Source organism: Hypomesus transpacificus, chromosome 25 (genome assembly GCF_021917145.1).
Source record: "Hypomesus transpacificus isolate Combined female chromosome 25, fHypTra1, whole genome shotgun sequence".
Taxonomy (NCBI): domain Eukaryota; kingdom Metazoa; phylum Chordata; class Actinopteri; order Osmeriformes; family Osmeridae; genus Hypomesus; species Hypomesus transpacificus.
The window spans coordinates 1,595,799-1,613,536 of NC_061084.1; the positions used below are offsets into that span (position 1 = coordinate 1,595,799).

The 17,738-nt window shown below is 45.2% G+C and overlaps 1 protein-coding gene across 1 annotated transcript in view; it reads left to right on the forward strand.

Moving 5' to 3' along the window:
- LOC124487112 (collagen alpha-1(XXV) chain) overlaps positions 1 to 17,738 on the forward strand; it is a 115,105-nt gene that overhangs the window by 60,479 nt on the left and 36,888 nt on the right. Inside the window, exons 3-6 of the mRNA XM_047049167.1 lie at positions 920 to 964; positions 3,727 to 3,734; positions 12,719 to 12,745; positions 15,554 to 15,580. Of these exons, the coding sequence (XP_046905123.1) occupies positions 920 to 964; positions 3,727 to 3,734; positions 12,719 to 12,745; positions 15,554 to 15,580 (107 nt within the window). The remainder of the gene's footprint in view (positions 1 to 919; positions 965 to 3,726; positions 3,735 to 12,718; positions 12,746 to 15,553; positions 15,581 to 17,738) is intronic.

Below are 17,738 nucleotides of genomic sequence, written 5' to 3' on the forward strand. Positions count from 1 at the left end.
TCTCTCTTGCTCTGTTGACTTGGATATGATCTTGTTTCCAAACCCATGATGATGGACTTCTTCATGGCTGACCACTCTGGAGCTGTGGTCCCTTTCATCCAAAGTGTTGAGATAATCTATTTCATCACACAAAGCCAAAACATCTCACTGAAGGTTTCAAATATCTCCACAATTCATATGTACACAGAGCAACATATTGTTGCTTTCCTTATCATTATGGACTTGAGCCAGACTCACCAATATCATGCATATTTAAGGGTAGTTTCTATTATTTAGTTTTGCAACAACTCTCAAATATTGCCAACTCAAAGAATGTGTTTCAACAGCAAAGCATATGACTCTTCCCTCCAAAAAGATGCTCAGTCTTACGCAAACTGCTGCATAGCTCCCCTACACAGGTCACCTCAGTCAGGAGACTAAAAGTGATCCACGAACAACAGTCGACTTTCCAGCATGTAAAACTTAACAATGCGTGTAATTGTTTTACCCTTCCGGTAGAGCATTAACAGATTGATGCTGTTCACGGGAGGTGCAAGGGGAGACGCTGAATCAGAAATGACTGCTATAAAAACGAACTCGAAGTCGAGGCATTCAAGTGGAAAAGAATAGAACTGAGAGAAAAGAGATGAGACAAAAAAGGAATGCTCTTGTGGTTGAAGTGTACGAGACCCCTTTCCACATCAGTTTGTGCAAAAGTTGTGCCTAAATACTTCATGAAACCAGGGAATTCTGAGGTGTGCATAAAGCTCCAAAGGCAATATTTTCACACGGCTTCTCTCTCATTTCGTTGGGTTGCTGCAGCACGAATGCAGAAATGACAATGCAAGGGAGATCAAATAGCTGAAACGAGAGAAAGAAAAAGTATTGACTCGAACAATTCCTCTGTGTACTGACCAGAACATTTCCTTTTTTTCTGCAGGGCCACAAGGAAAGCGTGGAAGAAGAGGTCGCAATGGAGAACCTGGTGAGTGAGTGTGTGAAGCGTTTGTCAGATACGCACAATTGCAATGCAGTTGTGGACTTTTCCTGTCTGATGTTGAGACAGACAGACATTTCTAAAGACCGCAGTGGATGGAATGTTCCACGGAGTGCATTACAGTTCAAGTCGAATGATTGGTTGTTTCCATTAGCATTTATTATTGTTAAGGACAATTTGGAGTTCACTCGACCTCCAAGGAAGACTCTCTCTTTCACTCTCTCTCTCTTTTTCTCTCTCTCTCTCTCAGATTTTTATCTCCCCCTTCATAGAGCGGGTATGTCATATTCAGTTCAGCACAGTCCCTGGATGTGAGGGAGACCTGTTTGTGGTGTGGATACGTGGAGTTGTGAATGGGATACGAAATTGAATCAGCAGCACAGGCATGTGGGTCTGCACACCGCAACGTGCAGGGCTAATAAGGGCTAATAAGGAGCCATAATGGACATTGGAGCCTTGCGGCACCCCCATGTTGAGACTTCATAGAGCTAGACAAGAGCCAATCCCTTGGACCAAAGGTATTGGCTCTCGTAAAAGCAAATTAGAGTGACAGGCCAAAGCGAGGTCCTTGTTTGGAGGGGGAGAGAGGCATACGGTAGTGGTTAGGCTGCGACCAAGGAAATGAAGGCAGACGCTGATACAAAAAGCAGATCATTTTGTTTCCTTGCGCGTCGCTGCTAACTCCCAATGATAGCTTGAAAGTCACAGGACTAAGAGCTGATCTGTTGTGGGGCTGCGTTTCAAACGGAGCCCCACAACAGACCCCACAACTCTGCAAGGGTTGGAGACTTCACTTGAACTGAATGTACTCAGTCATAACTATACAGTATGGGCTGTTCATAAGAACACACAAGAAACTGTTCCAAAAAAGCAAAATGTCCACTCAATATTACAGTTAGGGTTAGTAGAGTGTGGAGTGGGTGAGGATTAGGGTTTGGGGCTCCTCACCATAGTTCTACAAAGCCTTTGGAAAAATGTTCCGGCTGTTTTGTAAAAATACGAAAGTAGATGATCAAAATCCATCGGCGACCGCAGGCATCGAACATACTGAAACCATAGAAACCATAGGCTATCTTGTGCTTTGGAACAGTGATGCAAAGACCTGTGCCCAAGCTGCGATATATGATGCAGTAGGACAGAGAGACCATGCTGCTTATGTAGTTGATGGTTTGGTGTAGATTTTGAAAGGGCAGGATGAAGAACATTTATCAGGTTATCAGCCTTTGTATCAGCAGTGCGCTCGTCCAACCATGTTTACAAATGTCCCAGTGACTATACTACAGTATGTTAACACAAGAACAACAATCTACATCATTAAGAAGATAGAGTAGAACATAATCCTTCCCATTGTGTTTTGGATAGTAGCCTGATTCCCAACATGGCAGACGTGCTAATTGTTGGCCGGTCAGGTGGGCTAAAGCTATGACACACGCGTCTTTGCAGTCAACTCCTTTGAGAGTAGGTCAGAGAAAGAGCCATTCACTTACTCATGCATGTTAAACACTAGCAGGTCTGGGTCAAATACTATTGTTTGGCCTTGACATTGTTAGCATCTAGTACGTTGATATCGATCCCTGCAACAACAAAAAAAAGCATTGAAAAAAAATACTTGATACATGTAACTCTCCCTTCAAATGCACACACGATAAGAGCACTCTCTGTTAAAAGGAAGAGGTGTTCAACATGACCCATGCACAGCTGCGGAATACCTCGATGCAGCCTCTATGTCGGCTCGGAGAGCGATATGCAGCCTCTATGTCGGTTTGGAGAGCAATAACGACTTCCTTGGTCAGATGTGAGGGGACATACATGTCTGGTGACCTCACAGTCTCAATGTCGGTGACTCTGTGTTGTCAATAACAGATGGGAAAAACAGAGGAGGGAAGTAGGACCTTGTTTGGAACCCTGTGCTAATAGATGGAGAATAATGACACTGGACCGAAATCGCTTTGATGGCAGATAGTCTAACATGCGTTTATAAACCATTAATCATCATATATCTCGCAGGCGTTTAAACGACATTCTCCCGCAGACCCTGGCAGAGTTCCATGGCATTTTGATTGTGGATGTGACTTAAAGGCAATGACATCACACTGTGTTCCTGCTATCCATCTTGTGCCTGCTGGTTCCAAAAACAGAATTTGGTAAATAGCTACTTGACAATTCATTAAACGAAGGTAATGAACTGTATCCCTCTGGGTTTTCTAACATAGGCGACGCGTAGCTGGGTTTGCCTCCAGTCAGGAGTGGAAGTGGCTCTCGGAAGGCCGACCTTCCTGCAGCTGGTCCTCACTAATAAGAACCTAAAGACCACGGATGATTTGCACGGTTCTGAAGTGAGGCCCAAGCTACCACGGCAACAAGCCCTTTGAGCACTGGTAATTGGGGGGAAAGGACAGGAGTAGCACCTTGCAAAAGAAGGAGTGCATTTTTAACAAGCGTGCAAACCCATGTAGCAGTGAAATTAGAGCCCCCTCCATTAAAACAGTCATGTCCCCGGCCACTCAGTCACTGTTGTTAATATAAAAGGGTTGGATGAAGATACCAATGATGAGTTTTAAATGACGGCATGCCAGAATGCCAGGTATATCACCGAAGGTGGGGTTTATGGTCGTTTCTTGGTATATTTGAACTTGTTAGTGGCTGTGATGTACTGCTGATAGCATAAGGGTTTGAGTCAGGCAACTGTCTGTGGTGGCTGTTGCAATGTGTACTAACACTTATTCTTCTCTGCTTTTTTTCTTTTGCAGGACTTCCAGTAAGTATTCCTGACTTTCCAGCTTGTGTAAGGGTGGTGATGCACAGGTAAAGCCTCCAACCCTGTGTTTCCTTTCCTGGATCCCAGACAAGCCGTGGGATTTCCATGGCACAAACCTCGCCTTACACCAAATAATTACCATGAGAACGTGGAGTGAATTTAATTAATTCCAGTCACAATCACACATCATAGCAGCATGGGGAACATTTCTATGCTCAAAGTTGCGATTTTGGGGTTTCTACTTGCTCAATAGCGAATCCAGGAAAAAATAACCTCAAACATAAGCTCTTTTGTGGATCTATATATACACTGTAAATACTGTACAAGAAAAACGTTGAGCTCCACGGTGTAATCCGACTATATTATTAAAATAATATTTTCACCCATGCCTGCCCCTAATAGTAAATCTATCTTCTCATCCAGGCAGCATGGTTTGCAATAGGCCACGCTACCAACCAGCGCATTACCCTTCCCTGCCAGGTCCCTGCACCCAAAAAGAGCATCTCACTTCATTATGTGCGGAGTGATCACAGAAAGGCCTCCCTTCCACAGATGGAAAACTCTGGAAGATGAAGACAGCCCCATGTATAACCACAGGGGTTCCGACCATTTGCGGTCAGCCGTGCCCTGTGTGCGTGCGCTCTGTTAAAATAATTTATAGAATCCGAGGGCGAGCGAGATTGAATAGGTATAATGGCGTGTGCCGACCACATTGTAAAAGTGGTAAGTGTATCGGCCACGCCTCCTTCGCTGCTTGTTGCTCCTGGAGGTCTGAGAGAGGGTGCAGGTGGTCTCGCATCTCCCCCCCCCCTCCCCCCTCCCCCCTTCCCCTGGCAGGTCTTGCTTCCCTGGACCTTTCTGACACACAGCCTTCTGCCTGTAGGTGGTTTATCAGGCCTCTGCAGACCAGGTCAGAGGATGATACATTTTCCCTTCTGACACTTTTGGTGCAACAGATTTAAGTTGTCATCGTGTGTCGGGTAGAAGGTATTTGCACTTGGGACAATTCCATTCCACTAGTTACATTTTGCCAGATGAACTAAATAAAGCCCCCTCAAACTTATGCGATAGGAAACACAGATTATTTTCATAAAGGTCCGACCACCAGACCAGTGCCTTAAGTTTATGCAGCATGAATTGGCGGTAGAATCGTCTAACAGGGGTTTGGTTTTAAAGAGAGAGGGGGGAGGGTGGATATGTAGCTGGCAACCATGTATTATGGCAACCCTGCTCTCTGAACTCACTTCCAAAAACAAAATAGGCAGTAATGAATGTCTTCAAGCCTCGTTACTATTAAAACAGACAGGATATATTGTCTCTGTCTGTAGTATGTACCGTAGAACTCTCTACAAATCAAAGTGTCTTTTAGCAAATGAATACTAGGCCCTGAACATTAGTCAGCATCAGTCACTGAATCTATTTGAGGATAGAATAAACCACGGTTACATTATTCAGAAACGGTGGCTAATGATCTCATGTAGTTTCTTATTAGTCATGCCCAACCTGGGAACATAGAGAGAACACATTGCCTCTCTTGCATATCAAGACGACTGTCTCAGAGGAACATGGCTAATTTGTACCCGGTGTTCCGAACTGAATAAATGAGTTCTGGTGCTTTCATTACCAGCCTCTCTGCCTCCTGGTTTTACCGTCACTTAACGCTGTTGAGTAGACAGAGACCTGTGGTCTGAGAGGGACTCTAATCACAAATCACTGGGACACACAGCTAATGTGTACCATTCAGACATGGAAAACAGATCCACTTTGTTTTTATTGGACAATTTCTCCCTTCCTTTCCTCTACTTGATAATCTACGAAGATCCTGCAACGACCTTTGTCAATTAGACTAATGTATTACGTGTCTTTGAAAACAATTTGCAAAGTCCTGTGGAATAGTGGTTGAAGGAGCTGTTTGATACTTAGAGGCTTGGACAGAGAAAACAAGTCGTTGGTCTTCTTACTCTGATATGAAAGGGAAGTTGCTGTTGTTTCTGATTCCGTTCTTGGAGTATTTGCATCTGTGCATCAAGAGAGCGGAGCAACGCAGCACTCTTCAACTTCAACACGTCTGCTCCTGGGCCTGGCACCTGCCACTGTGCTGCGCACGATTTAGCACTAAAGCCACGCGTGAAATCTCAGTCTCTCCCTCCCCTTTTCTTTTCTCACGGTTCCACCTGATCTAAAGCTTTCCGCAGAGTAGAATTCCATCAAATGTCCTGCGGCCTTGCTATTGTAACAGAGGGGATGTTTCCAAGTTAAGCTTCCATCAACTCGACTTTTACAGTCCGTTTGGGTAGCTGATCCGCCGTGTAAGGGTTTGAAGGGCTACCAGAGTTCAATCAGCTGATGGGGATCAACCTTGCGGTGCAACGAGACATTAGTCATTTGAGGTCCCTGTGGGAAGAAGCTGGAACCGAAAGCGCACATGCTCTGCCGCAGGTCACCTATGCAAATCCCTCATCATCCGGCAAGCACGTTCATCCTTTCACCCTGGATATTATCAGCACTGGTTGCCTTTCATCGATGCGGCCGTCTATATACACTACCTCTGCTGGCATTTGTACAGAACAGCTGAGATTGGAGCCGCTGGTGGCAGGTAGCGATCCGTCCCTGCGTATGAATTATGTAGCCGGGGTGGCAGGGACAAAGATGCAGGGGCCTTCGCCCCTCATCCATAATGCACCCCACCACCTGTTAATAAAACATTCTCCGGTTGGACTTTGATCACTCCTGCTTCTGGGGACTATATCAGACATTGGGGGGGTGGGGCTGTGTGTATGTGTGTGAGATTGCGTCTTCCAGGTAGTGAGCGCTGCGGTATCTGCATGAAAGAGAAATAAATGACATACTCTGAGTTTAGATGGGAGTTTAGTTCCATTCTACGAGAAAAAACTTGAGACATTTTCGTTTTTATGAACATTGGTGTGCTATGCATCAAAATCAAAGAATGAAAAAAGTATGTTTTATATAGGGATTTGTGGTTGTGAAAAACCTCAAAAGAAAGGAAATTCATATGACCACCATAACCCAAACTCAACCAATGCAAATCTGCCACATACTTAATTACTCAAGTGTTAACTCATTATACACAAAAGGAATCCCTTTAATGCATGTACACACACTCACACACTCACACACACACGTCAAATTAGTTTTTCCCGCAGAGGCTTTAAATGTGCAATCTGTAATGACAGTTGATTTCTGCTCACCAGGGGTCCCAGCGTGGCTTGAGGCGGCTGCTGGCTGTGGACGTGACCACATGAAGAGGGCTGCTTTTCACATGTCAAGTCTATTCTTCACATTGAGCATTTCAGTGGAGCTTGTTCCTTTGCTGGCAAAAAAGTGAGGCTGTTTAAACAACTTGACACCATCCTGCTGTTTTGCCATTTGGTTTCACAGTAAAAAAAGAAATCAAACACACTTGACACTGGCACTTGAGATAATAATAAGCAATTAATTATTACTAGTTTAATTATTAGGAGTTATTTGATGGATTAAATAAGGTAGCTCCTTCTCTACATCAAAGTTCGGTCTCTATATCATGTTTGACATGACGTGTCTCAGCTTGACAGGTCATGGGCCGTTATGTAGGCTGACAACTTCCTGAATAAGGCTCCAGAATGAACAGTTGTTTCACCAGGCAGCCCCAGCTAGGCAGCCCCAGCCATTCACCTCCTCGGGTCTGTCAGATAGAACTGCCTCCCAAATGCAAGGTGACCTCGCTAATTAGCATGAATGCCAGAGAGCTATAATGAGCCTGGAGGATGTGTTTGATGCTACCCTGCATAGCATGCTTTGAACACACACACGCACATATGCACACGCACGTTGCATATTTTCACATGTATATATACACACACACACACACATAATCACAATCTCCCATTAGTCTGCACAAACACACAGTATTCTCTATCCACACACTGGTTAGGGTTAGGATATACACAAGGATATACACACAATAAATCCTTTTTATGCAGGCTAATTGTGCTACACTGTGGATATGGGAACCAGATGCCATTCCCAAGTCAGTTTTCCAGTGTGGTTTTCCTATCCCTGCCTAACCTCTGTGTCCAGATTCCTCTGACGAGCACCAGCCACTTGTGGCCGTCAGCTCATGCCCATTCTGCTCCTAGTCCTCCTCGTCCCCCACAAACCTCCCGCCCTGGGGCCTTGGGGAGATGATTGAGGGTTCCCATGCACAACTAACATATGGGACCTGAGGTATATTCTGGGTTCTTACTTCCGGCTCCTTCTCTGTCCGTCAAGGAATCACCATTACACTGCTGTTAAGTCCTCTGTCCGGAAATGCTGCACTTTACACAATTACCACCTCACCTCGCCTTACTGACTGTAATGGCTTTGTTTGTTTGTTCTGACGGCTCTCTTGAGACAGCATTAGTTTGTGAAGAAGAGGGTTTTTAGAAATAGGATAGAAACCTAGCATTTATTTAGCAGGCAAATGAGCCAGTTTACTTGAAGCCTGTTAGATGTCAACAGAGTAAGAAGACAGCAGACAATCTACCAGGAAAACAAACCATCCAAAGGGGAAAGTAAATTGCCCATTTCATAAATAAAGAACAGAATAGCAAATATATAAAGTGACATTTGTGTGCCAGGTACATTCTCCTTGAAGGTAGAAAGACTAGTTCAAATTACACATCTTTTGATGGCATGATTTCCCTGGTGTTAGTTGCAATGTACAGGGTTTGTTATGATCTGCTTTGCATACCTGTTCCCATTCTCACCAATATCAGGTTGGGTGCTGGGTGTCCATGGCTGAAAGGCCCCCTTCTGACAGGTGTTGCTTTGTTGCCGAAGCGTGCCATACATGTTGCTTCCAACACCCAGAGAGTTTGACATTGGTGACCTGAATGAGTCCTGCACGAATCCCCCTGAGTCATATGCCTTTGAGCTTCTCCAACCGTTTCCTTCTTCTCTCTATCAAAAGAACCAGAGCACATTGTCGAAGATTCTGGTTCAATTTAGAATTTGACTCCCTAGCTTTAGCTGCCTATCTGGGCTGAGGGGGGCATTTGCGTTTGTGAGTTTCCTACACGCACGACGCTCGCTAATGCTGCGTCGCCGCTTGAAAACCCCCAAAAAGTAAGGAGGCCGTAAAGACGGAGGTTGTTAAAGTAATAGTCGTTAGCCTGTGCACTTCAGGATGCCAGCGCTTCAGGGTGGAATGATTTGTTCCATGTGGCAAACAGTGCTCAGCAGCAGCAGCCAGGCAGTCCAGTTGGCTCTGGTCCTTTTACATGGGGATGCACATTCAGTTTGATGGATTGATTCAACAAACCTCGATACACACAAGCAGGTTGCTGCTCCAATGGAAACGAGCCTGACTGCTCGCAGCCCCATGGATTAAGTGGATCGTTTTGCGAGATCGGACCCTGAATCGCACAGCCAAATCTTTCTCTCGTGTCAACAAGGGTGAAAACAGTGGAAGGGATCCAACCCCTTTTGCTTCAGACGTGGGCCTACGCTGTCAAACTCTCACCCATCCCATTTTTGGGAAAAGGAGGTCGAAATATGGATATTTCGAGCCCTGACGTGGGGATACCAGGTTTCTGGCATCTGCTGGAGCCTGTCAACTTGTGAGAGGATTGGCGGCTCCAGTTTTATACAGAGTGATAATAGCTGGTTAGGCTGCCTGGCTCGGTTCGTTATTAACCCTCCTCAAGGCAATCTGCTTCTGTCTAGCGCTAATGACAGAACATTATCTTCCTCGAGATGAATAGAGAAAAATAGATAATCTTTATGATCTTAATTACTTTCAATCAGACATCAGCAAAACCATGTCTTCTGGGAGAAACTGGTTTTGTTGGGAGATAAGTTCCAGAGACAACGTTTTTCTCCAGTTGATTCTCATAGTCTCTAACAGTGGCTAGTCTCCAACCCTTAAGCCAAACCATACCTATGCAGATGTTATAAAAACGTTGTGATCATAGTGCACTACTTCATATTTCATTCCAGCAACAACAGGCAGTCCATGCATATCAAATGAAAGCCAGGACGTCTTGTTTAGCTACCTTTACTGTTCTGTTCTGGTATTAAGTGGGTCGAGTTACATGATCAGATTGGAGTAACTCTGTGGAGTTGGTTTGGTCCTGATTGGGTTTCTTTCATGTTTTTTTTTTCAGTTTTCTTTCTCATCATGCTCTCCTTCTTTGAGTTTCTCCTTAGACAACCTACTTAATGCGAGCCACTGGCGGAGGAGGACATTTAGTTAGCTAAATGGAAGGAGTAACCCATGGCTTTACAGGCCCAACCGTTCATGACCAAATATAGTGAGTTAATATTTGTCCAAATATTTTGAGTAGTTGGGGAGAATTACCCCAATGAAAAGCTCTTCTTATACTTCCAGACCCCTCTAGGTCTGCTCCTCCAGGCCAGGTGTGGGTCTGCTCCTCCAGACCAGGTCTGGGCCTGCTCCTCCAGACCAGGTCTGGGCCTGCTCCTCCATACCCCTCTGGGTCTGCTCCTCCAGACCAGGTCTGGGTCTGCTCCTCCAGACCCCCCTAGGTCTGCTCCTCCAGACCAGGTCTGGGCCTGCTCCTCCAGACCCCTCTGGGTCTGCTCCTCCAGACCCCTCTAGGTCTGCTCCTTCAGACCAGGTCTGGGCATGCTCCTCCAGACCCCTCTAGGTCTGCTCCTCCAGACCAGGTCTGGGCCTGCTCCTCCAGACCAGGTCTGGGTCTGCTCCTCCAGACCCCTCTGGGTCTGCTCCTCCAGACCCCTCTAGGTCTGCTCCTCCAGACCAGGTCTGGGCCTGCTCCTCCAGACCAGGTCTGGGCCTGCTCCTCCAGACCCCTCTGGGTCTGCTCCTCCAGACCCCTCTAGGTCTGCTCCTTCAGACCAGGTCTGGGCATGCTCCTCCAGACCCCTCTAGGTCTGCTCCTCCAGACCAGGTCTGGGCCTGCTCCTCCAGACCAGGTCTGGGTCTGCTCCTCCAGACCCCTCTGGGTCTGCTCCTCTAGACCCCTCTAGGTCTGCTCCTCCAGGCCAGGTCTGGAGGAGCAGGCCCACCAAATGGAAGCAGACTCCCATTGAGCATGAGAAGTGTGTGTTACAGGACCACAGTGCATAAAGAACAATCATTTGAAAAACTTTGAAAGTCTCAAATCACAGCCAATGACTACAACTATAATACATAGAGATGCCATTCACTGGTTCATGCACACATATAGACATCTTATATTTTTGTTAATTCATCAAACCTTGTGCTTTGATTTGAATAATGTACTGAACAATTGGGGAATTGTAATTATGAGGAAAACATTCAAATTGATTTCAGTCCTTTGAGCAAGTTCCACCATGTTGCTACAGTGATTATATAACAATCCAACTTGAATTAAATGTTTAGTCATATAAAGTGATTGGATTTTCATTTCTTTCCACTAACTGTTTCTGCCCAGAAGTTGTTAACTAATGTGTACAGCAGTCTCATGAACCAACGGGTCTGTTAAAAGAAATGAAGCGAAGTGCTGGATGCCAGCAAAATCTGTTTGACAGCCTTGTGTTAAAGTTGCAATTGGTTGTTCGGTTTCAGATCCAACACCTTGTATGTTTATGGCAGTAGCTTGTCAATGGATGCTAACTCGCCCCAAGCCATTTTCCCCACCTGAAACAATAGAGCCCAAGTGGAATATGAATGTACACCTACTTGGGTGTTCCCATCAGGATAGAGTTGTTACTTTAGGTCTTGACTATATCCTAAAATATCCTACAGTATATCATTGTCCTTCAAACGGTCTCTCATTCTCTCAGAGGGCAATCAAGAGTCTTGGGAAGGGCTGTTTTGTTTACAAGTCTTCCGTGGCTCTCTAAATATGATGCCAGGGAAAACCAGGGAAACACCTTAGCGTGTGTGTGGCCCCTTGCATGAAACTAGGGGAATGGTCCCTAACAACTGTTCCAGGAGAACTACACTACCAGTTGGCCACCTCACCAACCATACAGCAGACACATTGGGGGAATTCCAACCAGCTGGACTAAGGAGGCCGATTCTTTCGGATGTTAAAGCCATTTTATTTCAAGCCAACAAAAATATGCGTCTGGCAAAATGATTGACACTTCATGAAAGTCCCTGTCATCAGCTGTGCTGACGGAGACCTGCATGTCCCAGGACGAGGTGTGGAGGTCATGGGGGCTGACCTGGATGGAGCCTGCCTTCCTTAGAACAGCCTTAGAACTTGGCTGGGTAGGATGGCTGCAATACTTTTTGGAGTTCTTCCATTCTAAACTGTTGGATAGTGTGCCAGCAAGAGTCTGTGTCTCTGAGCTGTTATCCTAGGACAGACCAAAAATCACCCAGAATACGACTTTAACTCTGTCAGTTAACTGATTTCAGTCTTGAACGTAACTAGTGCATAGATTTGTCTCTGCAGTTCAAAAAAACACAGCAGAGAGTCTGAAAGGAGGAGATCACTCGTGCGACTGAATGTGTAGTGAAGCATGTACAGACATTTGCGGTCAGATGTCGGTTGAGACAAGGTTTGCTGTGGAGGTCAACGATCGTTGGTGTGCTCTGGTCAGATGCTAGTTGGAGGAGGAGAACCCAAGCGTGAAACGCGGTGGGGTTAGAAGGCCAGCTCATTAGGATCGTACGGGGTGCATGGATGGGCATTCTGCCCTCAAGGACTCTCACCCACCCATGTTCTTTTACAAGGCCCACCCAGGAGCCTCGCCAGTTGATTGACAACCATCGGAATGTGGGCCATCTAAGCAACGCCCAGAAACTGTTGGTGTAAAATGCTCAAACGAATTAAGTGTTCCCCTCGTTGAGGTAATATGTTTGCCGTTGACTTTTGAACACAGGGTTGAACACTGTTGGATTTGTGCCTGTTGAGTAAACACAATTGATTTTGTTTCCTAAGGAGCCTGTGCCGGTACTGCACTTGGTACACAAAACATGCTTAATTTGACATTTTACCCAAGTATGGACTGACCTTAACTTTGTTTTTTTTTTTCACTGACAGGGTCCTCCAGGTCCACAGGGTGATAAGGTAAACCAACAAGCATTTCTGAATACAAAATCTAATGAATGTCAAATGCCAGAGGTATAAGAAATGATGATGACCTTACTGACCTTATGTTTTGACTGAATACTCATTTTCTTGCTTTGGCATGAGATTGAATGTCTTCAGAGAGACCATATCAAGAGTTCTCTGGCATTTTCCTCTCTCTCATACATGAAACCCTATTAAAAGCATGATTTTACTTTATCCCCCAATTTAACTGCTGTATAAAGAATGTAGTTTTGCATGGTATTCTGCCGTTGCCATTTAAGAGTAAGAGTCACCCTGACCTCAAGTTTCAGCCTCTGAATATTTAAATCCTCACGTCGTTCACAAATCCACAGTACAGTACATTAATGACCAAACACCAGGGCTCAAACTGAAGTGTTTAAATGCTTCGCTTAGCACTCCTCCATAAAATTGCAGTGGACCGGGAAAAGGAACCACACTGTCTCTTTATAAGTCTGTAGGACCATGGAACCAATTTGTATCCTACAGTACCCTTCTGCCCACTAAGAGTAGAACCATGCAGATGCATGAGCTCTCTGCAAACTAGACACACTGGGAATATACACTGTCGAGCATCATCCAAAATCCTTATACGTCCTCACAAAACTGCTGGTATAAGTCTCTTCAGCATGGCAAAAAAAATTGACATTTTCCCCAAATTATCTGGGCAAAGAGAATAGCTGGGAGAACAGCTGATACTGAATGAACTCAAGACATATTTTCATGTATTTCACTTTAATATTTTACACATCCTGGTAAGGAGTATGGAAAATATTCCTATCCAGCTTTTAAATGTATTTACAATGAGGTCCATTTCCAACACACGCACATAAACACACCGACTAAAAGTTAGTTATTTTCCATGATTTTGAACAGAGACCTACTTGGTTTGAACTCATAACGTGTAATAAAAGTACTTCCTTATGCAAACTCAAACTCTTACCCTCACACGAAACTCAGCCTCATCAAAGTGTCATCTTCAGGAGACCCTCTTCCACCCACAGAAATGAAGCCTAGGGCACAGATCCAGAAGATTCTGGGTCTCCCCCTCCCCTCACAGCCCCACAGACACCCCCCTCCTAGGTTACAGCCCCAAATACACCACCCCTCTGCTAGGTTACAGCCCCAAAGACACCCCTCTCCTAGGTTACAGTTCCACAGACACTCCTCTCCTAGGTACAGGCCACAGACACTCCTCTCCTAGGTTACAGGCCGCAGACACTCCTCTCCTAGGTTACAGGCCGCAGACACTCCTCTCCTAGGTTACAGGCCACAGACACTCCTCCTAGGTTACAGGCCACAGACACTCCTCTCCTAGGTTACAGGCCACAGACACTCCTCTCCTAGGTACAGGCCACAGACACTCCTCTCCTAGGTTACAGGCCACAGACACTCCTCTCCTAGGTTACAGGCCACAGACACTCCTCTCCTAAGTTACAGGCCACAGACACTCCTCTCCTAGGTTACAGGCCACAGACACTCCTCTCCTAGGTTACAGGCCACAGACACAGACACTCCTCCTAGGTTACAGGCCGCAGACACTCCTCTCCTAAGTTACAGGCCACAGACACTCCTCTCCTAGGTTACAGGCCACAGACACTCCTCTCCTAGGTTACAGGCCACAGACACTCCTCTCCTAGGTTACAGGCCACAGACACTCCTCCTAGGTTACAGGCCACAGACACTCCTCTCCTAGGTTACAGGCCACAGACACAGACACTCCTCCTAGGTTACAGGCCACAGACACAGACACTCCTCCTAGGTTACAGGCCACAGACACTCCTCTCCTAGGTTACAGGCCACAGACACAGACACTCCTCCTAGGTTACAGGCCGCAGACACTCCTCTCCTAAGTTACAGGCCACAGACACTCCTCTCCTAGGTTACAGGCCACAGACACTCCTCTCCTAGGTTACAGGCCACAGACACAGACACTCCTCCTAGGTTACAGGCCACAGACACTCCTCTCCTAGGTACAGGCCACAGACACTCCTCTCCTAGGTTACAGGCCACAGACACTCCTCTCCTAGGTTACAGGCCACAGACACTCCTCCTAGGTTACAGGCCACAGACACTCCTCTCCTAGGTTACAGGCCACAGACACTCCTCTCCTAGGTTACAGGCCACAGACACTCCTCTCCTAGGTTACAGGCCACAGACACAGACACTCCTCCTAGGTTACAGGCCACAGACACAGACACTCCTCCTAGGTTACAGGCCACAGACACAGACACTCCTCCTAGGTTACAGGCCACAGACACTCCTCTCCTAGGTTACAGGCCACAGACACAGACACTCCTCCTAGGTTACAGGCCACAGACACAGACACTCCTCCTAGGTTACAGGCCACAGACACAGACACTCCTCCTAGGTTACAGGCCACAGACACTCCTCTCCTAGGTACAGGCCACAGACACTCCTCTCCTAGGTTACAGGCCACAGACACTCCTCTCCTAGGTTACAGGCCACAGACACTCCTCTCCTAGGTTACAGGCCACAGACACTCCTCTCCCACTCTCTCTCCTTCCTTACTCATGTCAGTCTGTGTTATCATAAGTGATTTTACTCTCAACCACAATGAATAGTTGAGGTTGGGTGTATTATTTTTCCTCATCAATGTGTTTTGAATTATGCCTCAACCATTTTCCTCTCTGTGGTAGTGTGTGTGTGTGTATGTTTGAGTGCAAGTGTTTGTGTGTGTTTACGTGTGTGTATGTGTGTGTGTGTGCACTCAATGTGTCTGGTCGATCCTGGTGTTTTAAGATGAATTCTTCTTGCCTCTTGCAGGGGGATCAAGGCGACCAGGGGCCGCGGGTATGTGGTTTACTCCGACTCCTTGTCCTTTTCTGATTGGCTGATGAATGTCACTTGGTGTTACTGTATGTCTCCCTCAGCAGAATTGTGGGTAAAAGGTTTGAGATTCATGGGATTCCAGGGATACTATTCTCTCTTCATAGCCAAACACAACAAGACTTTTTATTTGAAAAGCAGAGCTGGTTGGGCCAAACTACAAATATTATACAGAAACAATGAATAGAAATCCTACTTGGGCACGCAAAAATGTTCATTTTTGACATTGTTGCTTGTTCTAATTCTGGCTCCAGTGGCAGATTGATGTTGAATCGAATTGCCACCAAAATAAAGACCTTGACATTATCTCCTTCCCTGTAATTACTCAAGACTTATTTCAAAACTCAACACTTTGGAAACTATAATCATATTCAGCTGTCTAGTTTAACATTTTGATAGAAGTGGACCATCAGGGATAATACGAATACTTAGTTTTGCATATCCAAAGTGCATTACTTTATCTATTTTCCAATAGAAATTCTGTAGAAATGAGAGAGCTCATTTAAACCCCTAGTTTTTATCTCAGGGACAGCGGAACAACAGGAAAGACATTTTTATATATTCTAGTTTCAAGCAATAAGATTTATTTATCCAATCTTATCAAACAAACTAACAAACCTTGAAGCAACTGGTAGGTTACAATGGTCACACAAACTACCGTCACCACAAACTACTGTCACAACAAACTTGGTTGGCACGAAATATTCCGTTCATGTTACAGTTGTGCTTGTTTATATACAGATGTTGTCTTTTCTACTTCTCTATCGTATAAATGAGAATGCCAAACCTAAAAATGTTTGGATTTTTTAAAAGATTGATAACAGCCAGAATAAGTAGAAAATGAGAACAGAATATTTCTTGTACAGTATTTCCTGGCTGAATCAGGTAAAACATACACAAACAGCAGTCCATAAGTGAAGCATGGAAATAATATATAATTTACATTTACATTTATTCATTTAGCAGACGCTTTTATCCAAAGCGACTTCCAAGAGAGAGCTTTACAAAGTGCATAGGTCACTGATAATAACAACAAGATCACCACAGCATTGCGGGTAGTCAAAAACAAGAAGTACATATTGTGAACAACCAAAAAATAGTGCTGAAGGGATCACCGCTCACCAGGCAAATAGCTCTTTAATTGGGTTAAGATACAGATACCCCTCTCCCCAGATAGAATTTCCTGGGCTGGTACATAATTTGTACCCTTTGAACCCAGGATATGGAATCATCCAAAGTGTTGTAAAACCATTAACTTTCTAACCCAGACTAGTCAACAGACTGATTTTTTTTTTTACACTCACATAAATGTGATGGTCTGAAAAAATGTTCCCCCAAGAAACACACACATGCATGTAGACACACAACAAACACACACAGAAATACGTCACATGACACATCCATATAGAGAACTTTGTTTAAGGACAGTCAGGCTTGGTTACCACCAATCACATTAGCTAATAAGATGACATTTTGACTGCACATTTGATTAGTTAGTCCAATTTAATGGAGCTATATCAGGAAAATTGGCCTAATGAGTTAAGCTTAATGAGTGGAGCCCTAAACTTCAGTAGAGTTTAACATCAGTATCAACTTGTGGCTTTATATGGAATATATGCTGTTGTGAGGTTGTCTTTAATATCCCGTTGTGTGTGTGTGTGTTGAAACTCATGCTTCCTGGGTAGGGCAGTGGTTCAGGACCAGTCAAGGGAGCACTTCAGGGGACTCTGATGTTAGAACTGCCACATGGTCACTCCTTCAGACCCCCCAGAAGAGACTTTCACAGACGGTCACTTCCGTCCGTTGGTCCACATATGTCAGGGTCACCCTTCTCAGGTCAGGGCCAGGTCCCCAGGTCAAAGGTTAAGCAAGCAACCCATTAAAATATACTGGTTTACACCAATGGGCGTTTGGTTACTGCTCAGGTCTATTTTTCTTGCTATGTGAGTAAATGTGTGTTACTGGCTGAGGCCAACACTGAGGCAGGTGTGTTCTAATCCTAATGACAGTTGTCCACCAGAGACTCTTATGTAATAACTAGAGGTTTATCTCAAGGAACTTCTTGTTCTGTAAGCTTTGTATTGGGTGTGGTTCCCTGGCTTCGAGGCGAGCCATAGTATGT